Here is an 18488-nt window from a genome sequence, read left to right as displayed (position 1 = left end):
ACCAGTTACCTGTTTACAGAATCAGTTACAGAACAGTTTACTCTTATTAGTATAATCCCACTCACCTCAATGGGACATAAATGATGTCACCCATGTGTATATGTGGTTGCAGCATCAGCTCAAAAGACCCAAAGTAACACAAAACTTTATCTCACTGGTGACCTGACTGGCTTCCCCATTTGTCTCAAAATTTACTTCTATTGCCAACAACATGAGACAAGCCAGATTAATGGAAATACAAGCAGTGGAGAATTAGAGAATTTTTTAGCTTCTTTTTAGATGCAGATTTGTGGAGTTTAGCAAATGTTTACCAACTGTTTTCTGCAAACAGCTGTCCGGTCCTTTTTAACAGCTACAAGTATTTATGGTGAGACAGCTAATTTAAATATAGATATAAAAGACAACTACATTACTTTTACTAAAATATCCAAAGAATTACTATAATTTTATGATATGTCTATAAAATGGAATTTTGAACATACTCAGTATAGCAAAAACAGAATTCCTTTTACAGAAAGCAGAAGTATATCAAGATATTTTGCAACTATAAAGCACTAAAGATGATATTAAAGAAGTGGCTAAAATTAATATAGTATATAACATTTAATTAAAAGTTTTAAATTCCACCATAAATGTTTGCTGCAAGCAGATATCTGGCATTGTTTTCAAGCTCAGTCATTAATGAATTGAAAACAGTATGTTATTTAGCTTGTTTTAAGTTACAGGAAAATTAAAAAATACCGAGTTATGGATTTAAGTTTGTGTATTAGTAAAACTTGAAAATAACTGATTAAGGAAAAAAAGTTACTTACCTTTCTGTAACTGTTGTTCAAGATGTGATGCACATATCCATTCCACTGTAGGTATGTGCATGCCCTGAGCACAGTAACCAGTAATTTTTCCCTCAGTGGTGACTGCTGGGGCGGCTCAGGCGCTCTCTGGTGCCACATGCTCACATAGCATGCCATGCCGGTACAAAGGGCCCAGATGACCCTATGCCACCCAGTCTCTTCTTTCTGGCCAACTCCAACATAGAGGGGTAGAAAGGCAGGTTGTGGAATGGATATGTGCAACACATCTCAAAGAACAGTTAAAGAAAGTTAAGTAATCATTTTTTCTTCAAGTGCTTGCACATATCAATTCCACTGCAGGTGACTCCCAAGCGGTTACATAGGAGGTGGGATTGGAGCTCCTGGACATCCTGACTGCAAAATAGCTCGACTGAATCAGGCATTGTCCCTAGACTGCTGAGTGATGGTGTAATGAGCAAAGAACGTAAGCAATGACGACCAAGTTGCTGCTTTGCAAATGTCCTGAACTGTGCTAGGAATACCACTGATGACGCTTGCACTCTCAGGGAGCGGGCAGTCAGGATAGCTAGTGACGGAATACCCACCTGCTCATAACACGTGTGAATACACAATGTAATCCATGACAAAATTCTCTGAGAAGAGATGGGGAGAACCTTCATCCTACCAGCTACCACTACGAACAGTTGGGTGAATTTACAAAATGGTTTGGTCCTTTCTATACAGAATGCTAGGGCATGTCTTATGTCCATGGTGTGAAGCCACTGTTCTTCTATTTGCATATGGTTTCAGGTATACAACTGGCAGGAATACTGCCTGATTGCTATGAAACTGGAAAATCACCTTCAAGAGGAATCTAAGGTGAAGACATAGCTGCACCTTATCCTTAAAGAATACAGAGGTTTCCAGCATGAAGGCATGGATCGCCGAGATCCTTTTAGCCAAAGCAATGGCCACTAAAAAAGCCACCTTCCACTAAAGGAATAGCATGGGGTACATTGCCAATGCTTCAGACGGGGTATCTATATGTTTTGATAAGACCAGCTCAGGTCACGGAGGGGTGGGTTCTCGCACTTGGAAGGTATAGTCCTTTTAGGCCCTTGAGGAAATGGATAGATATCTCGTGAAAAAATGAACTGGTTATTCAACCTTAATTGAGGAAATTGATAAACCTTGATGTTTCAGGTGTAATAAGTATTCAAGAAAGACCTGCAACAAACATTGCATGGGCAAGATCCCGCATTGGGAAGCCTATATGGAGAACAGCTTTTACTTTGAGAGTTAATTAGACCTGGTGGAGGTGAAGTAGTCAACCGTAGCCCTGAGAGATCAAGTCTGGATGCAGAGGGAGCAGGATTGGAGCCACCATGGAAAGGCCTAGCAGCACCATGAATCAATGTTGATGGGAACCAGCTGGGGCCATAAGAATGACCTGTGCTCAGTCCCGCCTGATCTTGAGCGGAACCTTCCTTGTGCATTAGCAGGATAGGAAGAAAAGCGTAGTACAAGTGACCTATCCCTGGGAGCAGGAAGGCATCCGTGAGCAATCCTGGGCTGTGATCTCACAGGGAACAGAACTGGTGACACTTCCTGTTGTGCCTGGTTGCAAATAGGTCTACCTGGGGAGTGCCCCACTGTTGGAAAATGTCCTTTGCGATATCCGGGCAAAGAGACCACTCCTGGTGACTGAACTAAGACCTGCTAAAGTGATCTGCTAGCTCATTCTGTGCTCTTGGAAGGTGAGAAGCCTCGAGGTAGATTGAGTGGGCTATGCAGAACTCCCACAGCTGAATTGCTTCTCGACATGGGGGACACCAGGGAAAGAGTGAGCCCCTCGCTGCCTGTTGAAATAGAACAAGACTTCAGTGTTGTCTGTAAGAACCAACATGCTCTTACCCGTAATGTGAGGAAAAGAACACTTGACAGGCCAAGTGAACTGCCCTGAGCTCTCTGACACTGATGTGTAGTGAGAACTCTTTCAGAGACCAAAGGTCCTGAGAGGTCCCAAGTGAGCTCCCCAGCCTAGCGCTGATGTGTCCAAGACCAGGGATATCAATGGTTGGGGCCATGAAAATGGAATGCTGGTCCAGCCACCAGTTGCAGGAGGCGAGGACTAAGCAAGGAACTGTAAGAACTGAGTCTAGATGGTGATAGTTTAGTGAATACACTGAGGCCAGCCATGCCTGGAGTGTCTGAGCAGTCTTGTCTGCTGCAATACATACGTACAGGAGGCCATGTGAGCGAAAACACCTCAGACAATTCTGGACAGTTGCAATTGGGTGGCCCTTGAGGTGTACTATCAGAGACTTGGCCATCTGAAACCGCCCTTCTGGATGAAAGGCTCTGGCCTGGGTAGAGTCAAGCAACGCTTCAATAAACTCTATCCTCTGTACCAGAGTGAGGGTAGATTTCTGTACACTCATTAGCAGGCCTAGGGCGATGAGGAGGATACTAGATTCTATTGGCTGCTGACTAGCCAGTAATCCAGCTACGGGTAGACTTGCACCCCTCACCTCCTCAGAAAAGCTGCCACTACTACTGTGCATTTTGTAAACACCAGCAGAGCTACTGACAGGCCAAACAGGAGTAACGCGAATTGGTAGTGCATGTAGTTCACAGTGAACCTGAGGAACCATCTGTGGCCTTGGAAAATTGATATATGGAAGTAGGCGTCTCTCAGATTGAGAGTGGCATACCAGTCCTCAGGATCCAGGGAGGGAATAATGGAAGCCAGGGAGAGCATGCAAAATTAATTTCTTGAGACAGCTGTTGAGCTAGTTGAGATCTAGAATAGGATTTCGGGATTAAGAAATAACAGGAAGAGAACTCCTTATGCCTTACATTTTGTTGAACCTCTTCCACTGCTCCTACCCGAAGGAGGGACTGAAGCTCCTGGGTCAAAGATTGTTTGTGAGAGGGATCCCTGAAGAGGGACAGGGAGGAAGGCTGGGTAGGAGGGGTGAAAATGAATTGGTGCGAATGTCCACTGTGATCAGCACTCAAACATTCCATAGTGGTACAGAACCATGAACGAATGAAGCAGGACAGGTGGTCCACAAATACAGGGTAAACTGGATCCGGAAACACAGGAGCTCGTATAATGTCCTTGAGCGTCCCACCAACAGGCCTGCTTGGAGTCTCCTGGGTGTTTGGGTGGGGCAGACAGTGATGCTGACATAGCAGGGGGTAGTGGTCTATCCGTAAAGCTCCTGCTCCTTTTCTTCTGCAGGTCCTGATGGGCCGGAGTACCTGGAGGACTGTTGAGATTTGTAGTGCTTCCTTGAAGTGGCTGGCATAAACAATCCCAGGGACGAAAGGGTCGCCCTGGAATCCTTCAGTCCATGAAGCTTTGAATCACTCTGCCCCAAAAAGAGTGAAGCTTCCTCGAAGGGGAGATCCTGGAGGGTTTGCTGAACTCCTATGCATGGCCACTAAAGAAGCCATGGACCTGGCCACTGAATCTGCTGCATCCAGGGCAGCTTGCACAGAAACCATCACTATGGATTTCTCCTTATCCATCAGCAAGGAGAACTCAAGCCTCGCCTTTTGCGATACCAAGTCTTTGAACTTCAACAAGGAGTCCCACATATTCAACAAGTCATATCAGCAGAGCACCACCTGCTGGTTAGAAATCTTGAGCTGCAAACACCTTACAGAGTAGACCTTTCTACTGAATAAGTCCAGCTTTTCTGAGTCCTTTGCTTTAGGTACCATACCTTGCAGACCCCACCTTTCCCTTTCATTGGCAGCAGAAAATACTTGGGATTTCAGGGAGGGGATGAATATACAGAAACTCATAATCCTGGGCAGGAACAAAGTATTTCCTCTTGGCTCTCTTTGAGGTGGAGAAGGGAAGTGTCAACTGGATCCCGTGGAGCTGGTTCCTTGAACTTGGTACCAGGCTTGGTACTGGAGTCTGGATCATGTGTTGCCTGATGGGGAGGCAGAGCCCTTCTCTTGGGGGCCACCGAACAGGAATGCCTCGAGTGGGGCCCTGCGATTGGCAGAAACCCCCACAGACTCCAAAAGGGCTATTGCACCAGCATAGGCACTTTAGTGACCACTAGACCAACCACTTAATGGCACTTCTGTGCCCCAATCCAGGGCAGGGTAGGGATGACTGGAGGAGCGGCAGGGTCAACTCCTTGGATGAAAGGTGCATAACCCAACCTCCAACTCCAAAAAGACTAGGAGTCTCCATCTGGTGACCACAGAGGAGCAGTTCCCACCAGTGACGGAGATTTGTGCTGAGGCAGGGAAGGCTGCGTTGGGGTCAGGATAGTCGGTTTTTCCTTGGACAGTACCAAGGGGACCGGTACCGGATGGTAACTGGAGCCACATGCTCTCATTTGCCTACCAGCACCAATACCACCAATGCCTGTACTGCCAGTGACACCAGTACTGACAGCAACAGCAGATTCCTGATGGCAGCAAACACCTCCAGTGTGGACAGCGCCACAATAGCGCTGGTACCACACTGTCCCTCGGGTGCCAATGGTTTATTCAGAACCAGACACAATGGTGCTCACTGTTGCAATGCTGAGGCAGAGGAGTGGCTTGACTTAGGTCGCACTCTGCTCTGCTCCCCATGCCTGGCTTTCTTTGTTGCTGGGGAATGTCTTCTCTCAGCCAGCTGCTTTTTATGCCTCTTCTTTGGCACCAAGGATGGCAAATGGTGCTGGGACTCTCACAAGGTTGGAGGAGCACTCCTCACAGATGCTGAAGTGCTCGGTGCTGAGTCCAACTGGCTTGGCTCAGAGGAAGGTCTCAGCGTTGCCTCCATAATTAGGAACTTGAACCTGGCCTCCTAGTCCTTCTTCATATGGCATTTAACATCCCTGCAAATCTGACAGCGATCCCTGATGCGAGCCTCACCCAAGCACTTCAAGCAGTTTGCTCAGGGGCACAGTTTTGTTCCGGGGGCCTTGAAGCCCGGTGACCGAGACATGCCTTGGTACCGAGCATAGACAAAACTCTGCTAACGGAAAGAGAAAAATAAACTATGCTAACGAAGACTAATTAATTATTTATAACTATTAATTATACACAACTATCAGAAAAATAAAGACCACTGAGAAAGCTTGCCATAGCAAAGAGAACAGTTTCAGAGATCATCACAGGTGGTAAGAAGGAATTGAGGGGTCAACTGGGCCCTTTATACTGACACTATGACTGTGCAGCACCAGAAAGCGCCTGAGCCTCCCAGACAGGTACCACTGAGGGAAAAATTTCCAGTGACTGAGCGAGGTGCGCACGTACGTACAGTGGAATAGACATGTGCAAGCGCTCGAAGAAGAAACAGAATTTTGGCCAGTAATTATGGCATACATTCTAATTTCTTCAGTAATCTTCAAAAAGTTTCATTTAGTATGCCTCATAATTGGTGGGATATGCACAACTTCTTTACATAACTCCTTTCAGTGTTAATATAATCATGGTTGCAGCCAATAGATGGCACAGAAGAAGCTTATGTATTTTTAAAATCTATCAATATTATCATTTTTAAGCCCACACCCATCTATTTTTATGTTAATTAACTTTGGTGCTGTACATGTTCCTTGCATCACTGTATTATAATACTCTGAAGTCAGAACTTTTACTCCACTACTATTAGAAAAACATTTACTGAGCAGTGATAGAGTTTGGAGAGACACTATGTATTGTATTTGAAAATAATTCCACCAACACTGAGGTGTAATGCATCTTTTCTTGAATTTGGGTGACAGCTTTGTGTCCTTTACCCAGATTTAAGTCTCATTTGCATAACGGGACAGGATCCTTGGATACGCTGAAGAGACCTGCAGATGAGGAGCTTACGGTGTTCAACATATTGCAGCATTATGCTCAACATGCCTGCCCACTCCTCAAGACAAAGAATAAAGAATGGATGTTTGAAAGTTTATTCTTTCCTGCTCTTTGTTGTTCTTCCTCTCATTTTGCATTCAACTGTTTTTAAGACAAAATGGAATGACAAATTACTTATGCCATACTGTCCTATACATCTTACTATACATTGGTCCTAAGTTTAATTTAAAAATGGGGATGTCAAGAGATTTACAACCAGATCCTCTGTTGGTGTAAATCATGGAAGTTCCACTGACTTCAATCAACCCACACTGATTTATACCAGCAAGGATCTGACAACCCAAAGTTTTTTGTATATTCATATTTTGGTTCCTGAATATTAGTGTTATTGTGTTTCTTTGCTTTATTCTCTATCCTATTATATTTCTGATAATCTTCAATAAAAATAAAACATAGCTTTTTTTTTTTTAAATTTACCTTAGTATCTTACAAGGAGACATTGTCTATTGTGTTAATTCTTATACACTTTTAAGTGGGTAGTGGTGGCTGTTTTTTTGTTTAAAACTTGTTAAAGAGGCCTAGCTGGCTCAAGTTGACTGACACAGACCTTAGGTTCAGACTGGTAGCAAAATGCCAGTATCACCAGTTGCCTGCTTTATTGTCTAAATGAAATGAATTGGACATTTCAGTTCACTGGAGTTGGGTGGGGATCAACATCACAACTTGGCATTAATTGTCACATTCTTGGCAGTCTCAACAAAGGCACCAAAGGCTGACTAGGAACAGATATTGGACAATCCTCTCATACTATATGGTCCCTCAAAAATAGGGAAGAGGCACACTGGTAGGGCAGTGTGGTGAAATTTTCACTGCCACTGCCTGTGCTGTACCTGTTCTGTGGACAAATAGAGGCCTTCAGTTTCCAGTGCTATCAATCTGGCAGCTTTCACCAGCACTACATTCACTTTAAAGAAAAAAAAACTACAGTTAAAAAATACAAAAGGAAATTAAAACAAAAAATTGAATTTAAGTAATTCAGGCAGTGACACAAATTGATATAAACAAGGCATTTCTAAATTAAGGCTAACATTTTGCCAATGAGACTTCACTTCAACATCAACGTGCTCTTGTTGGTTTGTGTCACAACCCTAAAGTTACTTAAAATGGAACAAAGGCCAAGTAGGTGAGATCCCAGATTTCACATATCTTTGAAGCTGCATAGTCTCATTCTTATTATACTTATGATACAGGCATTTTAATACTGATTATGTCTGTTATGAATTCAACTGCATTTAAGAAAGCTATTCATACTGTAGCTCTCATACCAAGTTTGAACTCCATGATGCCAAGATTGCGAACTGAAAATTCAGATAACTCTACTTCTTGCTTGTAATCAAAAAAAGAAAATACCTGTAATTGACCATTTAATGAGCTCAAGTCTTCTGCTTTCTTCTCCAATGACTGCACCCACACTTTTCTTTTTTGTCGACATCTTGAAGCAGCAGCACGGTTTCGCTCTAGAAACTTTCTTCTTTTCTCATCAGGGTCTTCGTTCGCTGCTCTTCTTCGACGACCTCCTGTATTTTGGGTTTGTGGTGCGGGCTGAGCTGGGGAAGCCTGAAGGAAACAGGAACATCATAGTTCAGTGTAACGCAACATGTAACTCAAATGTAAGGGTTTGACTTACACGTAGAAATGTACACACATTTATATAGGAAAACATCAATGATATTTCTGTTCTAATATTTAAAATGTAATTTTTGACTAAAGGAAATATTAAACAAACATCTTAATTCTATGAATACTGTCTTGTGGTCTTCGTTGTGGTTTTGCTCACTAGTAAACTACATTTAATATTCTCTCAGTATTTTAATCATGACCCACTGGTTTCTAGATTTGTAATCTTGCTGCAAAAATTCACTCCATTCTGATACTTGGCATACAAGCAAGCCTGAAAGAAGTAACTTTTTATATTTTTTTTCAAACATTCTTTTACCCATTTTAAAGTTACAGGAAGACAAAATATTTACAACTTTTAACTTATAAAAAACGCTTTAACTAAAAATGACTTTGTAAAATGAAATTTATCAGGCAACAACTTCATAGAGTTTCTGTTTCTGGTGTTTTCCAAACACCTATCATCCTAAAACTTAGCTATACTTTGGTTGTTATGTAATATTTGCCCAATATATAATAACTGCTCATCACAAGGATCTGGACAAAGCACTGGTATTTACTAATCCCTAGAAAAGTAATTTCTTACCTGTTACTTCTGGCTTTTCCAAGTCCCTCTATGCCAGCCCAGACATGGATAGGATCAAAGTAGTTAGAAATGAAAATATCCTATTAGATCATACAGTCTACCCTCTATATGGGCAGAATATAGTCCTCAATAAAAGGACTGTTGCGTTACAGCTATACAACCTTGGATCTTCAAGTCTTATCAGCCAATAAAGAGGATAAAATTCTACCTTGAATTAACTCTCCTCATAAAGGGACCTGGCTGACTCTGCATGCTTAATACTTGTTATACAATAAATAATAAAATAAAATAAATAATAAACTATTAAATAAAAACAGAAATCAAAGTACCAGTCCTAACTTCCACAGCACATAATATGAAATCTAGACTGGTATAAAGGGACTCTGAGAAGTTAAATTAACAGTTAAGAATTGATCATTTGCAAATATTTCTTACTGATTAGATACTGAGAACTTTCACACTAGTTCCCATTAACGAGATTATACACACGGTACGTATACCTAGAAGAAAAATTGGGACCAATAAATAAATAAAAATTCTACCTTCTCAGGGTAGCATCTGCAGAGACTGTCACATCAAGATTAACAACATAAAATGTACAGAAGGACACTGAGGTGACGAAGTTACACAGTCTCAATCCAAGACTAGACATTGCTCTTGTGGATGGACTCGGTAAGAATAGCCTCTTCATCCTGGGCAGCATACACCTGCTTAACCTAGCCTCAAAACCAGAAGGGGACAAGATTTTTTAAAAGGGACACCTGATGTTCCGTGTTTGAATGGCCTGGGTTTCAAATATGCTGAGCACCCAGCTCCTCCCACTGCCTTTAGTGGGTGCTCAGCACTTTTGAAAAAAATCAGACTACATCTTTAGGTGCCTGAATATCATAGAATATCAGGGTTGGAAGGGACCTCAGGAGATCATCTAGTCCAACCCCCCTGCTCAAAGAAGGACCAATGCCCAACTAAATCACCCCAGCCAGGGCTTTGTCAAGCCTGACCTTAAAACCTCCACCTCCCTAGGTAACCCATTCCAGTGCTTCACCACCCTCCTAGGGAAAAAGTTTTTACTAATATCTAACCTAAACTTCCTCCACTGCAACTTGAAACCATTACTCCTTGTTCTGTCATCTGCTACCACTGAGAACAGTGTACATCCATCCTCTTTGGAACCTCCTTTCAGGTAGTTGAAAGCAGCTATCAAATCCCCCCTCATTCTTCTCTTCTGCAGACTAAACAATCCCAGTTCCCCTCAGCCTTTCCTCCTAAGTTATGTGCTCCAGCCCCCTAATCATTTTTGCTGCCCTCCGCAGGACTCTTTCCAATTTGGCCACATCCTTCTTGTAGTGTGGGACCCAAAACTGGACACGGTACTCCCGATGAGGTCTCACCAATGTCGAAGAGAGGGGGAATGATCACGTCCCTCGATCTGCTGGCAATGTTCCTACTTATACAGTCCAAAATGTCGTTACCCTTCTCGGCAACAAGGGCACACTGCTGACTCATATCCAACTTCTTGTCCACTGTAGCCCCTAGGTCCTTTTCTGTAGAATTGCTGCCTACTCATTCGGTCCCTAGTCTGTAGCAGTGCATGGGATTCTTCTGTCCTAAGTGCAGGACTCTCCACTTGTCCTTGTTGACCTCATCAGATTTCTTTTGGCCCAATCCTCTAATTTGTCTAGGTCCCTCTGTATCCTATCCCTACCCTCCAGTGTACCTACCACTCCTCCCAGTTTAGTGTCATCTGCAAACTTGCTGAGAGTGCAGTCCATGCCATCCTCCATGTCATTAATAAAGATATTGAACAAAACTGGCCCCAGGACTGACCCTTCGGGCACTCTCCTTGATACTATGAACATAAACATCCATTTTTGGAAGTCTTGGCCAAGATACCTAAACTTTAAATGCTATTTTGCCTTTTTTAGTACTTCACAAACCAACAAACAGGGGATCTGTTTTTCTAATGTTCAAAATTCTCTTCAGATAGGAAATGCAAAGCTTGTTATATAGAATGTATGAATGTATGTTCCTCAGTCAGTTTCACCAGGCCTGACAGAACAAGGGGGAGAAAAACTTCTTGACCAAACACACAGACAAATTATTTTAAACTGTCTCCTTTTGCACCAAACAATTGTGACCCAAAATTGTAACATTCAGATCTTACTGCTTGATTGCATTGACAGCATTTACTCCTCCTGTTAATGAGCCTGCTACTGGTTATAGGTACAACGAAAAAGGTTAAGAATCCTTTACAATTTTGACCATTAATATCTTGTTCTGATGAAAAAACTGGTAAGGATAGAGGGAGCTTCATGCTCAATTTTCTAGGCACGCAGATGGACATTATTAATACAACTTTATGGTCAGAAATGTTTCTAAAGCACTCCACAGAAGCTCTTTTCAAATCCCTGAGAAGATTTTCATGATAAAGTTGAAATCCCATGCAACTATGACAAAGTCTTTGCTTTTATTTTTCAGCTGCCCTAAAAACTAAACATCACCTCACCTCTAAAAGGAAAACCCCAGAGGAATACGTTAGCTTGATTCTTAAGGCCCTATCAATTGCTTTATAAATCCTGAAGGGAGTCTATCTTCAGGTCTTTATTTTGAACATCCTTAAAAAGACTAGCATGTGATATTACAGTTCAAGAGATCCACTACCATGTGAGAGGGTTCCAGCCTGGTACTACAGATCCATCGCAGTATCCCCAGGTAACAGACAAAAGAGGAGACACACTATACATCTTTTCTTCGAAGGTCTAATTCTAAAAGCCAGAGCTTGTCAACACAGGAGCAATGATATTTGAGGATACGTATTTCATACCAGCTTTTATACTGACAGAAATTCTACAGCTGGGAAAACAGACAGGCGAGAGATACAGGTCATCTGATTTTAAGGACACTGGCTAGGGGAAAGAAAGAACTCCTGAACAGACACAGTGACCAATTGCTGACAACCTCTGTCTACAAAATGTCATTTTCCTAGTGTACGTTAACCTACAAATGTAAGTTACCATCTGAAATACACTCAATATAGCGATGCTTCCTTCATGTTTGTCTCTTTCTCCCCCACAAAAGGAGTGTGTGATTCTGTTTTCACTGTGCTACTTAGTAAGCCTGGATTTTCTTGAGAAAGAGCTTTCCAGACAGGCTTCTCTGACCAGATGAAAGCACGTCAACGTCAGACCTCTGAGGTAAAAACTGTAGCTTCTGAATCCTTCTCCTAGAAACAAGGGGACCAGACCTCTCCCCATCTCTCAATTGTATAACTGTTCCCCTTCTCCAACCTGGCTCATTGTTCCCACCCATTTTCATCCTATTCCTAGTCATCATCTAGAATAGCTCTCCCAAAATCATCATTTTCACAACATCCAAGAGAGCATAGTAAACTAAGTAAATTATACAGTGAGTCCCTCATTTTTACATCAGTCAATAACGGCTCTTTCGAGCAAATGGTACCTTAAGCAGGAACTTGAAATGACTGGAAAAATATTTTAAAAGGTGCTTATGATATTTAATATTAAACTAATACAATACCATGGTAAGCCTTGTTTTGTCAATATTTTCCAGATGTATCTTAACTTGCTGCACAATTTTCAGTTTACCCCAGAATTCAATGCCAATGTGCAACAGAAATCAGGAGGCCTTAGTTTTCTTACTGAGTAGGTAAGACAACCCCCATTTTTTCCAGTATTAGTTCATAACACATCTCAATCTTATTCTCAATATATAAAATAAAGGAATAAGGATCAGAGATTTTTGCGTAACAGTAAAAGGAGTTAGAAGTACATCTTGGCTTTGTTGTCCTACCGGTGTTTCTGTAGTTGATGTAGCAGGCTGTTGTAATGACTGTGATCGGGCTTCCTCTGACTGAGTCCTAATCAATCCACTAGCATGCCCCTTGGCAGTATCTCCATTTGTGACCTGAGGATGCTGCTGGGTCAAGGCAGCTTTCAATCTCTGAAAGCAGAGTAAGAAAATATTGTGTCACATTTTTCATAATGGAAGATACTGTGATAACTTAGATTAAATAATAACTATTTATATAGCAGTAGCACTCATATACTGCTAGCTACTTTCCAAACATACACAATAAGCTCACACTTTAAGATAAGAAACACAAAGAGTGCAGGAGGATGAAACATCAAAAAAAATGTTTTAACAGTCTAACTCGCCTTCTATTAGTTGAAAATTGCTTGCAACCATCACTGTAGAAGTGAGTATTGAAGAGGAATATGAGAAAGTTAAAGGGTAACGGCATTATGAGCAAGTTTAGGAAGGGCATTCCTTCTACAAAGCATAACATGGAAGAAAATGCATATAACAGTGTCGAAGAAGTGAACTAATACCATTGATGGAGTGGAGTGGTCAGTGTACAACAGGGATAGGCAACCTATGGCACGTGTGCCAAAGGCAAAACGCAAGCTGATTTTCAGTGGCACTCACACTGCCTGGGTCCTGGCCACAGGGCCGGGGGGCTCTGCTTTTTAATTTAATTTTAAATGAAGCTTCTTAAACATTTTTAAAATCTTATTTACTTTACATACAACAATAGTTTAGTTATATATTATAGAATTCTATAAAGAGATCTTCTAAAAACGTTACAAAGTATTACTGGCAAGCAAAACCTTAAATTAGAGTGAATAAATGAAGGCTCGGCACACCACTTCTGAAAGGCTGCTGACCCCTGGTGTACAATGCGATAGAGAGACAAGAGTGGATAAATACACAGACAGTAAACCCAGCCACAGGAAATTTCTTTCAAACCCGAATTAAAAAACTTCTGGTGGGTTTATAGTTTGTTTTAAATCATATTCTTTGTTCTAAGACGATATCTTGATAATGCATTAAATAATTGACATCTTTTAACTCAGATGTGGAAATTAACTAATGTTTACATAGTGCACGGGCTAAATATTTTCAACAATAGTTTACAAAAGCTTTTATGAGCTGATTTATTAAGCAACACAATTACAAACTGTATCTGTATATAATATATTTCAAGAGCCACAGATGATTTTATATATTAACCACATGCTATATTCTAAAGCAGATCTTATTGACTGTATTAGTCTATTTGATAATAAAGTTTACAACCACCTGAAAATAAAAGCTATGCTTTCATCATAAAATTAGAATTACAGCAAATTTTCAACAAAAGGTAATGTATTCTGTTTACAACAAGCTTATATGCCTGTGGTATAATGACATAAGAATGGCCATAACAGGTCAGACCAAAGGTCCACCTAGCCCAGTATCCTGTCTTCTGACAGTGGCCAATATTAGGTGCCGCTGAGGGAATGAACATAACAGACAGTCATCAAGTGATCCATTCCCTGTTGCTCATTCCCAGCTTCTAGCAAACGGATGCTAGGGACACCATCCCTGCCCATCCTGGCTAACAGGCATTGATGGACCTATCTTCCATGAATGTATCTAGTTCTTTTTTTGAACCATGTTATAGTCTTGGCCTTCACAACCTCCTCTTGCAAAGAGTTCCACAGGTTGACTGGGCGTCATGTGAAAAAATACTTCCTTTTGTTTGTTTTAAACCTGCTGCCCATTAATTTCATTTGGTGACTCCTAGTTCTTGTGTTATGAGGAAGAGTAAATAACACTTCCTTATTTACTTTCTCTACACCAGTCATGATTTTATAGACCTCAATCATATCCCCCCTTAGTCGTTTCTTTTCCAGGCTGAAAAGTCCCAGTCTTATTAATCTCTCCTCATATGGAAGCCGTTCCATACCCCTAATCATTTTTGTTGCCCTTTTCTGAACCTTTTCCAATTTAAATACATCTTTTTTGAGATGGGGGGACCACATCTGCGTGTACCATGGATTTATACAGAGGCAATATGATATTTTCTGTCTTATAATCTATCTCTTTCTTAATAAAAGACTGACTTAGGTATCCTCAATGGTTATATTAATAGGTTTGTTTTTATTTTCAAATTTTGCACTCTCATAGTAAGATTTTATTCAGTGTTATTAAACAATTTCCCTGCAAGATAAACTGTGTATGAGGATTCATCTTTCCAGTGAACAGTACTGACTTAAAACCATCAACTTCATTAAAAACTACATTAGTATACTTTTACAACAAATTAACAAAGATTTATTACATGGCAGTCTAAAATACATAAAAATGCACAACTCTCTTGAATAATTTTTATTATTGCAGATTGCTATCTTCTGCACAAACATAAAAGAAAAAAAATCAATATTTATTATCCTCTTTTGAATGCCACCAGGCTTTCAGTGTAAATTCAGCTCTCCTGTGTACCATAGACAAAAGTGCACAAGAAAGGAGGTCATTAATTCAATAAAGGCAAAAAGCAGATATATTGATGAGTAAGGCAGAAGCACTGCCTGCTCCTCACCCTGAGAAGTCCCTGAATATACTAGGAATAATAGTGGAAAATAAGCTTGCCACCTTTCTCTGAATACAAGACTCCCCACTACCCATAGGAGGATGACCACAGCTTGATTACCAACAGGGCTTTACCTAAGGGAAGCTGTGGGGACAGACGGGGACTCATATGGATGCCTCCACAGGTTTGGATAAGCATACGAACTTGTAGATGCTCAGCTAAAATCCAAATCTTACAAGGTGCTGAATTGAGATATTTGTGTTTAAATAGCCTAAAATTCACATTCAGCCCTACAATACCTGGAGACTACTTGGAGTATGAAAAGATATTACAAGCATAACTGGTAGCAATGCCCATTGTTAAGGTTACTTAGCACCCTCCATTATAGGTTCCTGCTTTCAGTTGCTTATAAATTTTGTCTAACTTTAATCATTTGGACGGGAATTTTCCATACTCTCTTTCTTCATCTCAGACTGAAGTTTTTTTGAAAGTTTTATCAAGAGGTTCTGCTAAATTGGAGACTGAAGAGTGACAAAAACTATTTTTTCCGATGATAAATTTCTCTTTCCAGGAATTTCTCTGAAGAGCTCTGGCACCTCCATGCATTGGAGCATAAAATTGAAATTTAGCAAAGAGGATAGTCCTGATATCAAACAGCCTTTTGCTGTTTTTGTAAAAGTCCATCCAGATCTACATATGCTCAGCAGAGGTTGTTGGAGGCTTATTGCTAAAAAGTCTCCAAATACTCCATTCTGAACTGATATTTCCCAGAGCCACAGAACTCACTATATACCAACTGCACTAAGCATGCCCTCAGAACTGACAGAGTCTGCTACACAGTAGGCACAGAGCTAGATATATGAAGACAGGAGGCAATGGAAGGCATCCAAACTCTTGGCCTGGGAGAAGGTGTACTGGGGGCTGGGAGTCAAGAAGAGATGAAGTTCCAGTCTTAGCTCTTCAGCTGACCAGTGTTAATTCTGTGAACTTCCAAGCCATTATTGTTAAGCAAGGACTCATACCCTCCCCTACTTTAGGAGGCCAGAAAGGATCTTAATCCATTTTACAATTAAGGTAACAGCTTGAACAAAAACAATTCTGTCAGAGCTGAGGACAGAACCCAAAGCTCTAAAAAGGCAAGTCACATAAGTTGCTTTTCACAACAAATTACACCAAATCCATGTGTTTAGCTGTGGTGCTTGGCTAGATTACACTTGCCTTTAGAGCTAGGAATAGAATCCAGAATCCCTAACTTCCAACATTCCTTTGCTGTTCTGCAAGTAGTTGTGCAAGCCACTGACATAGTAGCTGTAGTAACATGTTCCCCTTCAGTAACTGGTCCACAAAGACGATATCAGCTTACTATCACAATTAGTTATTGCTTTAATTCAAGTGTATTCTTGCATAAAATGTCAAGGGCACCTAGAGTTCTGTATTGGCACTCTTATTACAGTGTGCATAAATCTTAACTAAGTGGTCGAAGTCTATGCTATCCCTCTAGAAGTCTTGGGTTCCTGGTGATAACCCATGCAGTTGGTTTTTTGAAGAAGCTATGACACTTCTCACTAGAATTTAAGAGATTATGGAGAAAGTGAATAAAGAAAAGTTATTTACTTGTTCCTATAGTATAAGAACTAGGGGCCACCAAATGAACTTAATGGGCAGCAGGTTTAAAACAAATAAAAGGAAGTCCACTGCAAAATCCTACCTCCATGCCTCATTGTGGTGCAGCGGTGACCCTGGCCGTCTGACAACTATGGTAGCAGGGCGTATGCCCTGGTAGGTCTAACCATGCTACAAAGGTGTCGGACTATCCAATCCAAGGAGGGCGATTGCTCTATCAGAGGGAAGAGCGTTTTTCCTTCTCCTTAGAGGTTGAAGGCTAGCTAAGCTTGAGGAGATATGTATGCCTGCCCACCTAGCCAGTGGGACAGCTTAAAGATAACAGCTAAAACAACACGAGTAAATGGGTCTTAGTTCCCTGCGTGTTATCAAACCGTTCTTTGGTGGTGGAGTGAAAATTAAGCAACGAGCAGTTGCTAAAAATGTCAGGTGCTAGGCCAACACGGAAAAGGACAACTCTCGCTGTGTGTACTTATAATTGTAGGTCGCTGGCAAGAGAGGAAATGTTAAACCATCTAATGGAGAAGAAGAAAAGGATAAGATGCGATATCCTCAGTATCTGTGAAACCCGACGAAAGAAAGAGTTGGAAGTCAACTGGAAGGATGGAAACACTGTGAGGCTCGGAAAGGGAGATGGGGCTAGAAACGGAGTCGTCAGATTTATTGTCAGTAAGGACTGGGTTTCGAAAGTCATATCATGCCAGCTAATATCATCACGTATTGGTGTGCTGCATCTTCAGATGGAGTCAAAAGCTATCCTCAAGGTCATCCAGGCCTACGCTCCCACAAGTGCAAGTGAGGACAAAGAAATGGAAGAATTCTACCAAGAGCTAGAAAGAGCCCTCATGCAAAAGTCTACTTACACTGTCACAATGGGAGATTTCAATGCTAAGGTCAGGTGAGGGAAAGCTGGTGAAAAGTTCATAGGGAGATACGGCAGCAGCGAAAGAAACGAAAGAGGAGAAAGGCTGGTAACAATGGCAGAAACAAAAGAACTGTACGGGGCAAACACCTGGTACAAAAAGAAGATTGCAAAAAGGTGGACATGGATCATGCCAAATGCAAAGAGTAAGAATGAAATTGACTATGTTTTAGTTAATAAAAGGCGCATCGTTCAAGACATCTCTATGGTGCAGCCCTTCAACACTGGCACTGACCATCACCTGCTTAGAGAACAGTTGATTTTTGATGAAGCAGTGGAAAAGAGAGCTTTACAGATGGCAAACAGGAAACAGCGCCCAAAGACATTCGATGAAGCAAAGCTGAAGAAAGTGATTTCTGGGTTTGACTGGAGACAGACAGAAAAGTGTGACGAGGACTATAGTATCTTTGCTGACAAGCTGAGACGTCGCTGTCATAAGTAGATAGGTAAGGTAAGGGTTAAGTTTCTTTTACCTGGAAAGGGTAACCAACCACCTGACCAGAGGACCAAGCAGAGAACTGGATTGTTTAAAAGTCAGGGGCGGGAATTTGTATACTCGGGGTCTTTGTTGTTTTCTCGGCTATGAGTAAACACAGTTTCCTTCTACCTCCCTCTTATCTCAAGGTTTCTCCTAAACATCTGTGAGTACAAAGGAAAGCAAAGTAATTCGGCTATGATGAGCTTTGTGTTGTA

General features: G+C 41.4%; 1 protein-coding gene across 11 annotated transcripts in view; it reads right to left on the bottom strand.

Annotated features, from left to right (window-relative positions):
- ATF2 (activating transcription factor 2) overlaps window positions 1–18488 on the bottom strand; it is a 99957-nt gene that overhangs the window by 15921 nt on the left and 65548 nt on the right. For 10 of the 11 annotated variants that reach the window (XM_075070092.1, XM_032784537.2, XM_075070096.1 and 7 more), the window contains 2 exons: window positions 12688–12837; window positions 8025–8231 (listed from right to left, as the gene is read on the bottom strand). In XM_075070092.1, the coding sequence (XP_074926193.1) occupies window positions 8025–8231; window positions 12688–12837 (357 nt within the window). Of the gene's footprint in view, window positions 1–7504; window positions 7579–8024; window positions 8232–12687; window positions 12838–18488 lie in introns of those variants that run through there. The other variant, XM_032784539.2, reaches the window with a different exon arrangement.

The sequence above is a fragment of the Chelonoidis abingdonii genome, chromosome 10, assembly GCF_003597395.2.
Source record: "Chelonoidis abingdonii isolate Lonesome George chromosome 10, CheloAbing_2.0, whole genome shotgun sequence".
NCBI classification, from domain to species: domain Eukaryota; kingdom Metazoa; phylum Chordata; order Testudines; family Testudinidae; genus Chelonoidis; species Chelonoidis abingdonii.
Note: the sequence above shows the minus strand (reverse complement) of the source record. Positions and strands in the feature narration are given on the sequence as shown.